Here is a 12,993-nt window from a genome sequence, read left to right as displayed (position 1 = left end):
TAGCTGGGCCTGGTGGCTCATGCTTGTAATCCCAGCTACTGGGGAGGCTGAGGCAGGAGAATCGCTTGAACCCAGGAGGCGGAGGTTGCGGTGAGCCGAGATTGCGCCATTGCACTCAAGCCTGGGCAAGAGTGAAAATCCATCCCTCCCCTCAAAAAAAAACACACACACATATATGACATTGTTTACTACTATACTGTGAGTGACTAGTGCATTTTGTCTTCTCCCTTAACTTTTGAATCGGCTTTTGGCAAGGACTGATATCACACTTTTATTATTAATAACAAAAGATTAAACTATCATTTTAGTTAAAAAAAAAAAAAAAAAAAGTGGCCGGGCACAGTGGCTCACACCTGTAATCCCAGCACTATGGGAGGCCGAGGCAGGTGGCTGAGGTTGGGAGTTCAAAACCAGTCTGACCAACATTAAGAAACCGTCTCTACTAAAAATACAAAATTAGCTGGGTGTAGTGGCGCATGCCTGTAATCCCAGCTACTCAGGAGGCTAAGGCAGAAGAATCGCCTGAACCCAGGAGACGGAGTTTGCGGTGAGCCAAAATCGTGCCATTGCACTCCAGCCTAGGCAACAAGAGCGAAACTCATCTCAAAAAAAAAAAAGCTCAGCCTCAAAAGAAATCCAAATTAAATCCAAGTAAAATGTGTGTTCACCCATGCAATGGGATATTTCACCATGGTTTCGACAGTATTTTTTCTAATTTATGTTGTCCCCAAACTATGCTTTTTGTTTAAATGTCTAGAAGTCATACTTAATATGTAGATAATTATGGTTGTCACATAAAAAAAGGCATTGTCCGTTTAACATCATATTATCTTGTATTTTTTAGAGCTTTCTTTTAATTCATCCTGCAAACAATGAGTGCCAGGTAAATGCAGGGCAACGGCCATCACACAACTATGTATTTCTTAGTGCTTTTGATTTTAATTCTTTTGGCATATCTAAATGTCAGAAAGTGAATATATACATACAGAATTCAAAACACCTTCCTAAAATGGTTATTATTGGCCAGTCATTTACATCTTTATTTTGAAAGTCTGAATTGTCAAATAGTTCTAAAGTGCATTCTTGCAGCTAATAAATAGCAGCATTTGTTTATAAAACCTTAAGAAATTCAGACCAGGGCTGGAAAAGTCACAATAAAAAATCAGACATGATCTAGATATATTCTTCCTTAATCATCTAAGACAAACACTTGTGTGAATTAGTTTATAAGTATACATGAAATATATTTTAAAAAAACATTATAAAAAATTCATACAGCGATGAAAAAAGGAGTCTTCCTCTGCTATTAATATTAAATATGGCAAAACATATACTATACAAGGTTTGTTGAATACTAGTTGTCTTTGGAACCATAGGGAAAGCTTTGCTCTGGGTCAGTGTATGATGTAGCTGAGGTCCGTGATTTTCAACAAAGCTGGAGTTCTACAAGATGACCTGGAAGACTGCTTCTGGTATGGCTTTCGAGAAATCATCCACACAAATGAAAATGTTCTTTCAGTACTGGGACTGTCAGTTCATGGCTTTTTGCGCCTAAAACATAACAACCAGCACTTAGAGTTGAACTTTGCAATTAGTAACACATTCATAGCAAATCAATCTTTAGGAGGCCTTTGAGAACTGCTGTTTTATGATGAGATAATTCAAGTCCCTCTGAGAAAGCAAACAACTTTTATAAAATATGCTTATCTTAGTATTAAATTTAGAAAGGATTTCCCATCTTTATCCTGCTGCAACAATTTTCTAAATTGCTCAGTAAGGTATGTAAATGTTTAAAATGTTATATACATATAACATTTTATATACATATATGTATATAACATGTGATATACATATATGTATGTATTTGTAAAGAAGGGATTTTATTAAAATATGGAAAAAGACTGGGTCAGACTCCTGAGTATAAGTTTAACAGAAGAAGAAAAGGTATGATTCCTTCCCTACTATAAATTCTTTCATTCAGTGTTATTTATTTTAGTGAACACCTATTGCTACACCAAGACCACGAAGCAAGTCAGGAAACAATGATTTACACAAAGCTGTCTAGTCCCCAACTTAAGCCTTTAGCCTTCCCTCCTTAGAGGTACTCTCAGTTCAGCCTCAGAAAGCTTTATGAGCGTTGGCAGAATATGAACATGAGCCACCAATCTTCCACCACCACCTGCCTTGCAGCTCTGATTGCTCTTATCCAGCCTTCTGAGGCTCTCAGCATTCCAGCTGCCTACTGCAGTCTGCCCATGGAGGCCCAGATAGTCCAAGGGGAAAACCAAAACCATATATTTGTTCTGAAGAATAAGTGGATGGCTGGTAGAAGGAGTGATAATGTAAAGACCAGAGGAGGAAAAAAGCACACAGCAAGACCCCAATTACAGTCAGTACTCACTTGGGTTGTGCGTGATGCTGATATCCAGGTCCCAGCTGGGATCCTGCTCTCATCTCCACAGCCACAGAACACTGAGAGGAAAATGACAAGAGGAAAAAGATCAGCTCCTCTCAATAGTCTATAAAACACAGTTATTTAGCAGGCTCCACACCTAGGTGAAATGCAATATTGCTTTCTAGTTCAGCAAAGACTCTTACGTTAAAACACCAGTCACTCGTAATTTATTTCTGGCACAGGCCACAAATGTTGTGAGCCAGAAAGGTCTTTAGGTCATCCAGGTAACTTATCTCATTTTAGATAAGTTTGCAAAGAGAGTTGGTGGCTAAGGCCTTAGCTTAGCCTCCTGACCCCTACCTTCCCATGTTCTTTCCAAGAGCTTCTCCTCAGGAATAACACTTGCAAGGGAATTCCTGATGAGGTGGATTCTTGTTATTCTAGGAATAGGCCTACATGGTGCACTGGCAATGTGAGATTATACCTCAGCATTTTCAAAGAGCATAAAAATCTAGAGCTGTGGGGTTTAAAACATGACAAACCTAATTTTAGTAGGCAGACAAATATTTAATTTTTCCCCTACCCTTGTTTCTACATCGGTCCATTCAGACTCTGCACCATCTGGTTGGGCAGGTGCTACTGTGGAAGATCTTCGTTTTCGACTACTGAAAAAGGGGAAACATGATGCAACAATTATTTTTCCATCTAAGAAGAGGAAAAATATTAGAAGTAGGGGAATACTATCTACATCCCTTTGGAGAATTAATGATACATTTCACAGGCTATTCTGTTCCTCCAAAATGAGCAGCTAAGAAAATGACCAACTTTTATACAGAGATTTTTGATGGTTACTTACCCATTTGGTGATTCTTGCTTTAAAGTCTCAATATCAGTAAACTGAACAGATTGTCCACCACCCCTTGTTTTATAAATATCACCCTAAAGCCAAAAGAAAAGGTCACTGTTACACATTGATACACCCACCCAAATGAAAAACACACATATATATTTCAAACTGTTCTCATGATTCTATTTTATAGAAATTCCCATCCACAAAATCAGATGGTACTTGGTACTTGCTGAGTACGTACTATCAAAATAATTTAGAAATTTGAGTACATATCTCTCACAAATAAAAGAAGTCCAATTCAATGTAATCAGTAACATTCATAATTGCAGAAAAAAATATTCCTTTTGCTCTATCTGTAATTTAAAAAGTAAACTGCACTAAGGATCAAGAAATTTGCTGGAAGTTTCTACACGCTCTAAGGCATGGTACTTTCTTCTCTGAGTGCCCCCTGTTGCCCATATTCAAATGACAGTATAGTCTTATTTGTAGCTAATTATAATAAGAACAAAAACTCTAAATTGAACTTGAAATAAAAAGCTTTTTTTTTTTTTTGGTCTTATCTTTTACTTTCCTGATTATTCACTGACCCTATGATCAAAGGGGAATTCTTCTATAGTCAGGCAAGTCTCTTTCTGGAAAACGGCTTTAGGCAGCTCAATACTGAGTAATTTTGACGGGTCAAATTTTAACATAGGTTTCGTTTTGTTTTGTTTTTGTTTTTTTATCTTGAACTGATGGAGAGCAATAGGAATTCTTTGCTTAGATTACTTTAAGTAGTGGTTAAAACTAAATATACAGTCATTAAAAAATTAAAGTACATCATGGATCTAGAATTCTAAGAAACCGAAGAATCTACACCTATTTAAAGCATACTTAGTCCCAGTTTGGCAGACTTAAAACCTAGGCAGTGACTAATTTTCTGCTAACAAAAAGGTTATATCAAATACCCACTGATGTTCCAGTTGACACTACCTGTGTGTCACCAAAGGAGTAGCAGGACAAATGGACTTTTGTTGAATTTTTAAATATATTTTTTTCTCCTGTGAAAATTAGTTTTTTACCTTAATTAGTTTAGTTTCAATCTCCCCATCGGAGGCTAGTTCCTGGTGGGTCAGCATGTACTTCTCACACTTAGCTAGTGCCTTTTCATTTGCAACAGATACTGTGATGGCATGAGGGACATGTGGCTGCATGACTGTTTCAGTTTGCATGTTAGAGGCGGGCTTATGATCTACCCATCTGTCTCCTGCAGAGCGTGATCGTCTGTGTCGGAGACGAATTGGTGGTGCGTTCTGATCAGGTTGAAAGAGTAACTGAGAAACAAGCATAACCCAGAATTAATTTAAGGGTATTATTAGAAGTGCAGCAGGTTTGGCTACATTAGTTGATGACAGTATCATAGCAAACCTTTCCAAAGCTAAATATTTTATTCAAGTAATTTAAACATGATCTTTGCATTTAAACACAAAACCAACAAACATCTTTAACACCAACTTGTATGTTACACATTCTATCTGGGAGTTTCCCTTTCAATAAAGGATAAAAGAAAAAATTCTGGTAATGCTGCAAGTCTTTCCTGCTTGGGGGTGGTTCAGGACAAACAACTCATTTCATATTCTTGATCAAAAACCAATATTTATCCCTGCTATTGAGAGGTAATCTATTATGTCCACAACTCTGTTAAAATCTTCAATAAGATCAATGAAAGCCCTACACATTTTCTAGGCTTCTAAACAAAACAGAAAACAATCCTAAGAACATAGGTATAATAAGAACCATATGAATAAAATGATTAAAGAAATGTGAAATACTTCTGAGTGCTTTCAGTTAAGATTTTAAAATCTCATAATAGAACTTCATGAAAAGTTCAAATACAGTAATGGCTACAATATACCAACTAATTTTTCCCCCAAACATTTCATACAGGTTCCAAGAAACAAATAAATAATACAGTGTCAAATCAGTCTCTATCATACAATAAAAGACTAGTTGCTAGGCCAGGCATGGTGGTACATGCCTGTAATCAGCACTTTGGAAGGCCGAGGTGGAGGAATCACTTGAACTCAGAAGTTTAAGTTCAGCCTAGGCAACATGGTGAAACCCAGACTCAACAAAAACAAAACAAAACAAAACAAAACAAACAAACAAACAAAATATATATATATATATATATATATTAGCTAGGCTTGGTGACACGTGCCTGTAGTCCCAGCTACTCAGGAGGTTGAGGTGGGAGGATTGCTTGAGCCCAGGAGGTGGAAATTGCAGTGAGCCAAGATCGCACCACTGCACTCCAGCCTGGGCAATAGAATGAGACCCTGCCTCAAAAACAAACAAGTTGCTTCCAGTCAAATGTCATGTAAACCTGGGAATGCTAAATTAAGCACATTCAGCCTAAGAAAATAATATGTCACATACATGCCATAGTTATAGTTTGAAGCAATGAATTATCTTTGGAATTTTATGAACATCTCCTGTTTGTAAAACTGAAAGCAGGGCTGGGTGCAGTGGCTCATACCTGTTATCCCAACATTTGGGAGGCTGAGGTGGGAGAAGGATCACCCGAGACCAGCTTAGGCAATGTAAGAAGACCCCATCTTTACAAAAAATTTAAAAATTAGCCAGGTGCGATAGCACATGCCTGTGGTCCCAGGTACTCAGGAGGCTGAGGTAGAACGATCGCTTGAGCCTGGAAGGTCAAGGCTGCAGTGAGCCTAGATGACACCACTGCACTCCAGCCTGGGCAACAGATCAAGACCTCATCTCAAAAAAAAAAAAAAAAAAAAAACCCAAAAAACAAAACTGAAAGCAAATGGAAAAAGTCTATCACAGGCCAAATCTGTCAAAGCTAGTCAAGTATGAAGACCTCAATTTCAAAATGCACATCTGAGGAACTGAATCATTTTCGCTATATAGTTAACAAGAAACAAATGCAGCACTAGTGACAGCTCTAAGACATGGGCAATACAGTTTGCCACTAAAGATGCTGAGCCTCAAGACAAACAGGAACTTTCCATTCCTACAATGATTTATTTAATGTTGAACACGAAAGAAAGTCTGGTCCTTATCATCTACCAGTTAGCAAAAACAAAGGTTTTCTTCAAACATTTAACAATAAGCATATGATGAAACACGCTTCAGAAAGATGATAATCCATACAATCTACTAGCATTTATGAAACAAATATTTAAATTTTTTTCCTCACTGAAGTATAAATTCAGTCCACCTGACATAATTTTTGACCAACAAACTTAGACGCACAGATACTAACCTTACAGTAACTTTTCTGCTGCATTTCTAAAGAGATTTTGATTTCACGTAAGAATCTGTAGTAAATTCCCTTAAATATCTCATAGCCAAATTAGATATCTCATTACGGTTTGCAAGGCATACGCAAGCCTTGAATAGTTTTCAGCCTATAAACTTTCATAAAATGACTGACTAGAGTTGGTCAGAATGACCATTTACCTAATTCGCTGTCTAAAAATGTTTAAGGAAAAATCTGCAAAGTAAAGAACTTAAGAGACTTTAGAATCATCTGTTTCCCTGGTAAATAACTTGGGATTCATCACCATCCCTTAATAATCAGGAATTCAGGCCACATAAATGAACATTCATCTATACCCTGACTTATATAAGAAAATCTAAAGTAAATGTTTACTGTAAGATTTAGAAGAAAAATTCTAAAAGAGCTTTGTGAAGATTTTACTAAATATAAAATTCCCAAACATTAACTTGGTCCATTTATTCAGATTCAAAAGAAACTTTACCTTAACCTTTAAGAAGAAAAATATGAAAGTCAATTTATTTAAATACCCTTGAATGAGGCAAATGTAAATTGAGATAAATGCCTCAAGATTAAAAGCAATTTATTGGGCATGGAAATCAGTAATTTTAAAATAACTGGCCTAAACTCTTCAATGAAAACAGTCAATGTCATAAAAATAAAGTAGGGGGACAGGGTGAGACTATTTTATATTAAAAGAGATGAAAGACATAATCATGATATGCAATGCATACACTTTCATAGTATCATGGATTGAAAAAAAAGCTGGCTGGTGCAGTGGCTTGCCTGTAATCTCAGCACCTTTGGAGGCCAAGGCAGGAGGATTGCTGGAGTTCAAGAGTTCAATACCAGCCTGGGCAACATGGTGAGACCTTGTCTCTACTGAAAATAAAAAATTAGCATGGTGGCCTGCCCGTAATCTCAGCTACTTGGGAGGCTGAGGTGAGAGGATCACTTCAGCTCAGGAAGACTGAGGCTGCAGTGAGCCATAATCATGCCACTGCACTCCATCCTGGGTGACAGAGTGAGACTCTGTCTTTAAAAAAAAAAAAAAGAAAAGCCAATCCAATTTTGGGACAACTGCACAATGTCTCAATAGAGGATAATTACTTAATTAATGTTGATTTTCTTGGATGTGATAAAGATTGTGGCTAGGTAGTACAATGTCCTTATTCTTAGAGATTAAGTGTCTCTAAGTCTGTGATTTCCTTTCACAAGGCTTAGGGGAAAAAGGTTTACATATCTATATCAAGTAACAATTGGTAAACTTAGGCAAGGAGGGAAAGACATTACCATACTATTCTTTCTACTTTGCTTTGGGTCTGAAATTTTTCAAAATAAAAATTTGGGAAAACAATTTTTAAAACTAGGGCATGAAAGGAGGTACAAAAAATCTAATTTGGGGAAGGGGAACCAAAAGAAAAATATGGAAAGTATGCTTTAAGACACATTCACCAATTTTGTGCAAAGCTTATTAGCGTATGCAGCTGAAAAGCTCAGACTACTCTGGGATGCACCAAACTGACCTGTGTTCACTGAACACACTTCCGCTGCCAGATGTGTTTAGGCTTTTTCAGATGAAGAGCCAGGCCTCAATTTCCGTGTGTCAATCTTTCAAATTAACTGAGAAATTAGACCTTCTTTATACTATAGCCCAACCATTTTTCCAATGAACTTTCAGACACAAGTTACAAAAAACAAAGAAGATAAAATCTATTGCTACAATGCGTTAAAATAATACTGGCACTAACCCTGCCGCAATGATCCTCTTCTATTTCTATCTCATTTCTGAATGTAGGAACCACCTCCCTGCCTTCAGTCCAGTACATCCCTCGCCTTCTGTCTGACACGATACAAGTTTTGCTTTGTCCTGGCTCCTGCTGCCTACGCCTTGCAATAGATGTGACTTTGAGAGGTGTGTTGTACGTAGGAATTTTCTGCTCCCATTCCGAAATACAGGAAGCTACAGAAATGCTGCTGCAAGAGTTAGAGCGCCTATGTAGCTGTGGCTGGCTCATGAGTTGCTGGCCGTTGGAAATCTGAGCAATATAGTTACTAGAAAGCTAGAAAAATTGGAGAAAAATTAATGAGCAAGACTGAAAAACTGAGAGAAACAATTCATTACTTCTCTATAATGTTAGCACATGAAGACTTAACATTACAAATAATTATTTGTTCTATTTTTTTGTGCTAAATTTGTGTTTATTCTAAATTTTAAAATATTTTTAAAGAGAAATTTCAGAAATGTAAGTATTATAAAATGTAAAAATCCTCATAGAAATAGTCATCTAATCTGAACAAAATTTCTCTAGTACAAAGTTACTACACAATTACAAATAACTTACAGGCACAGGTGATGGAGAAACAGATCTTTGAGTAACTTTTTCTCGATCTCGCTCCCGAGAGGGTCTCTCTGGCTTCTCAGTTTTAGGTTCGGTAACAATAGCCTTCAGTTGTTTCAGCTTTTCATCTTTAACCCAGAGTTTATTCTGCATCTCCAGCTGTTTGGCTGCCACTCTACGCTCCTACAGATTATCAGTGGCAATGTATATTATCATTCCATCACAGCAAACGAGTACACCAGATTACCCAATCTCTTTATTTCCTAAAAATGACAGTTCTCCAATTCTTCCTGAGAGTTAACAACCACCACCAAAACCCTACCGCAAATACAATAATTCAAAATTTTGAACCTAACTACAATGTAAAATAAATCAACCGACTCTGAGACAAGCACTACCCAAACGATACTTACACATTCTTTCTCCCACTTCATTTTCGTTTCTGTCACCATGCCTTGCAACCTGGCTTCTAATCTGCGTTTGTCAGAAAACTGTCGCTGAAGTTTCTGGTTCTGAGTTTCAAGTTCCTGTTGCAAATTGCGTTTATCTTCCTCATAGATAGTAGTTGTTTTCTCTAAAATCTCAATCTAGGAAGGTAGACCACTATGTTCAATATTTGGTATATAAACATTTCATGTCGCTATAAAATAGTCTTCCTTAATTTGCTTATGCAAGCATATTTGTGGAAAGAAAAATCATGGAGAAAGCACTTTTTTCTCTAACATTTCATCTGAATTCCCACCCCCATTCTCAGAAATGAAAACATGTTAAACAAGCTCCTCACCCAAAGACATTTACAACTAACTTCATGTGAAAATTACTTTCTCCTAAAATTAAGGGCTAAAATTTAGTTTTTAGGCTATTTTCAGAATTTAAAAAAAACTATATTGGTTGAGACTAACTTCTCTTATGAATGTGTACCCCCACCAAACCTCTAAATGACCCTCTGTAAATGAGAGAACAGACATACATTACACAGTGCTGCAATGCTTCCCAACAAAACGGTATTTCCTTCTACCCCATTGTAAGAGATTAATCCTGAGTTTATACTTTTACAATCTGATTTGTAAACCAAATACAGATCCAATTAAGCTTTACTGAGTATCTGTTACGTCCAAGGCCCGATGCTGGCACTTTTATACCATTTCATTTAATCATTTATCTCATTAAAAAAAAAGCATACTAAGGAAATATTTCTAATAAATTGAAAAGCAAGCTACAACCAAAGCTAAGCTCTAGAAAGCTCCCTTGTTTGGGTCAGAGAACATCCTTTTCAACTGTTAAAACTCTCATAAAATTAAAGAACATATGATTCTTCATTTCACTCACATTTCCTCCTTAGCATGGGATGAGGATTAGTAAACAACCGATTGAGAACTTTTTTTTTTTTTTTTTTGAGACAGGCTCTCGCTGTGTCACCTAGGCTGGAGTGCAGTCGTGCAATCCCAGCTCACTGCAGCCTCCACCTCCCAGGCTCAAGCTGTTCTCCCATCTCAGCCTTCCGAGTAGCTGGGACTACAGACATGCACCGCCATGCCTGGCTAATTTTTTTTGTAGATATGGGGTTTCGCCAAGTTGCCCGGTCTGGTCTGGAACTCCTGGGCTCAAGTGATCTCCCTGCCTTGGCCTCCCAACGTGCTGAGACTACAGGCATGAGCCCCCGCACTCAGCCTGAGAACTCTTTTTTTTTTTTGAGACAGAGTCTTGCTCTTGTCGCCCAGGCTGGAGTGCAGTGGCTCAATCTCGGCTCACTGCAACCTCCACCTCCCCGGTTCAAGCGATTCTCCTGCCTCAACCTCCTGAGTAGCTGGGATTACAGGCACTCGCCACCACGCCCAGCTAACTTTTGTACTTTTTTAGTAGAGATGGGCTTTTGCCATGTTGGCCAGGCTCGTTCTTGAACTCCTGACCTCAGATGATCTGGCCACCTCAGCCTCCCAAAGTGTTGGGATTACCTGCATGAGCCACCGCACTCAACCGAGAACTCTTAATAAGCAGCATTTACAGGCCGTTGGAGCACAATATCTCCCTCAGAGAACAGTGCTAAAACACCAGCACATACATCTATCATAATAATGTCAAAACAAACCTTATATTCTAAAGTTTTGTTTTTCTTTTCCAGTCGTTCTATTTCCAATTTCTGTCCTGAGATCATCTTCTCCTTTTCATTTAGTTTCCCTTGCATGTGGTTTTCTTTACTTAAAACAGCATTGTCAAATTCTTGTAACAAAGCTTTAAAAGCATTAGCTGAAACAAAAACATACAGGTCAAGTTTTACACCAGTTCTAAAACAAACAATGATATCAACTTTTGCTAGCAGACACTAGATAAAATGTAGTTATTCAGCAAATCTCTGTGAGAATCAGTCTATAATGAGAAAACAAGTTTAGAGGGAAATCAGGAGCTTCAGTCTCAAATTGACAAGATATTCACAGAAGCTTTCTGTTAAATGCTGAAAAAATACTCAAGTCTTTCACTGTGCACTATAGCATTCTCTTCCCAATCCTTACAGGTACTTTGCTTCACAACAACAAACACAAAAATAGAAACAACACTACTATTTGGGATTAATTAAACCTGAGCTGAAATCCTTGGAACATCACTTACTAGTTATGACTTAGGCAAGTTAATTAATATTTCTGGGCAAATTTCATTTCAGTATGGAAATTTAAATACCACTTTATCTCACAACTTTTTGGTAAAGATTCAAATGAATAATGATAATAAAAATAGTAGAGCCAGGCATGGTGGCTCACGTCTGTAATCCCAGCATGTTGGGAGGCCAAGGTGGGTGGATCACGATGTCAGGAGTTTGAGACCAGCCTGACCAACATGGTGAAACCCCGTCTCTACTAAAAATACAAAAATTAGCAGGGCGTGGTGGTGTGCACCTATAATCCCAGCTACTCAGGAGGCTGAGGCAGGAAAATCGCTTGAACCCAGGAGGCGGAGGTTGCAGTGAGCCGAGATTGCGCCATTGCACTCCAACTTGGGCAACAGAGCGAGACTCAGTCTCAAAAAAAAAAAAAAAAAAAAAAGTAGATACATTCATTCACTGAGATACATTCACTATGTACCAGAATTTACTGTTCTACAGGATTTTCATACTTTATCTTATTTATCTTCACAACATATCCTGAGGTAGAAACAATTACAATCCCCACTATGTAGACAGGGGAAACTAAAAAATATTTCTTTGTGTCTCCATCACTGTAAAAAACAAAAGAAAGAACACGCGCTCACTTTTTTCTTTTTGACTTCCTTAGAATACAAAAAAGAGCTGTGGAAAAATGCCTTGTCATACTAATCAAACAATGCCTTGAGTGCTTCAAAGTTCTAAAGACACAATTTTCTTTAACTTCCTTAAATATGCAATCTACCATATAACTCAGATTCATTGAAAATACTTTCAATTTCAGAAGTTACAATTATTGCAAATTGGCTGGGAGTGGTGGCTCATGCCTGTAATCCCAGCACTTTAGGAGGCCGAGGCAGGCGGATCACTTGAGGTCAGGAGTTTGAGACCAGCCTGGCCTACATGGCGAAACCCCGTCTCTACTAACAGTACAAAAATTAGCCAGGCGTGGTGGCATGTGCCTGTAGTCCCAGCTACTCGGGAGACTGAGGCAGGAGAATCGCTTGAACCCAGGAGGCGGAGGTTGCAGTGAACCGAGATTGTGCCACTGCACTCCACCCTGGGGAACGGAGTGAAACTATGTCTCAAAAAAAAAAAAAAATTAATTAAATAAAATTATTGCAAATAGTTTTGCCCTTACATTGTTTGTTAAACTCATCAATCATCATTTGTCGTAGGTGATGTCGTTTCTCTAAGGCTTCAATCAGCCTTGGAAGTGTCTGCTCATCGTTGATATCCAAAATTTCGCATGATGGCAAAGGTGGAAAACTCTGCAAAACCACGTCAGTAACCAATGGTTCTGTATTGAATTATAGAAAATTACAAAAAGTTACATAGGAGAGAAAGAGCTTATTTAAACAAGTTTAACACTGCATACAGCCCCAGTGCAACTAACCATTGCAATTTCTTGAGCTGACATAAGTTTATTTACCTAAGAATCATAGTATGCAGCAAAATAAGCTCATTTAAATTTTGTTCAAATTA

At 37.8% G+C, this 12,993-nt stretch overlaps 1 protein-coding gene across 9 annotated transcripts in view; it reads right to left on the bottom strand.

Moving 5' to 3' along the window:
• Positions 1-917: 917 nt before the first annotated feature.
• The window catches only part of KIF23 (kinesin family member 23), a 34,211-nt gene continuing 22,135 nt past the window's right edge, over positions 918-12,993 (bottom strand). For 2 of the 9 annotated variants that reach the window (XM_003818533.6, XM_008971869.5), the window contains 10 exons: positions 12,650-12,808; positions 10,963-11,120; positions 9,287-9,460; positions 8,877-9,056; positions 8,283-8,594; positions 4,307-4,558; positions 3,252-3,334; positions 2,979-3,060; positions 2,402-2,472; positions 918-1,551 (listed from right to left, as the gene is read on the bottom strand). In XM_003818533.6, coding sequence (XP_003818581.3) covers positions 1,536-1,551; positions 2,402-2,472; positions 2,979-3,060; positions 3,252-3,334; positions 4,307-4,558; positions 8,283-8,594; positions 8,877-9,056; positions 9,287-9,460; positions 10,963-11,120; positions 12,650-12,808 — 1,487 coding nt within the window. In that variant the 3' untranslated portion in view covers positions 918-1,535. The remainder of the gene's footprint in view (positions 1,552-2,401; positions 2,473-2,978; positions 3,061-3,251; positions 3,335-4,306; positions 4,559-8,282; positions 8,595-8,876; positions 9,057-9,286; positions 9,461-10,962; positions 11,121-12,649; positions 12,809-12,993) is intronic. The other 7 variants (XM_055098873.3, XM_055098872.3, XM_055098871.3 and 4 more) reach the window with 4 other exon arrangements.

This window comes from Pan paniscus, chromosome 16 (assembly GCF_029289425.2).
Source record: "Pan paniscus chromosome 16, NHGRI_mPanPan1-v2.0_pri, whole genome shotgun sequence".
Lineage (NCBI taxonomy): Eukaryota > Metazoa > Chordata > Mammalia > Primates > Hominidae > Pan > Pan paniscus.
The sequence above is the reverse complement of the archived record's forward strand: the minus strand, read 5'-3'. Positions and strand labels throughout refer to the sequence as shown.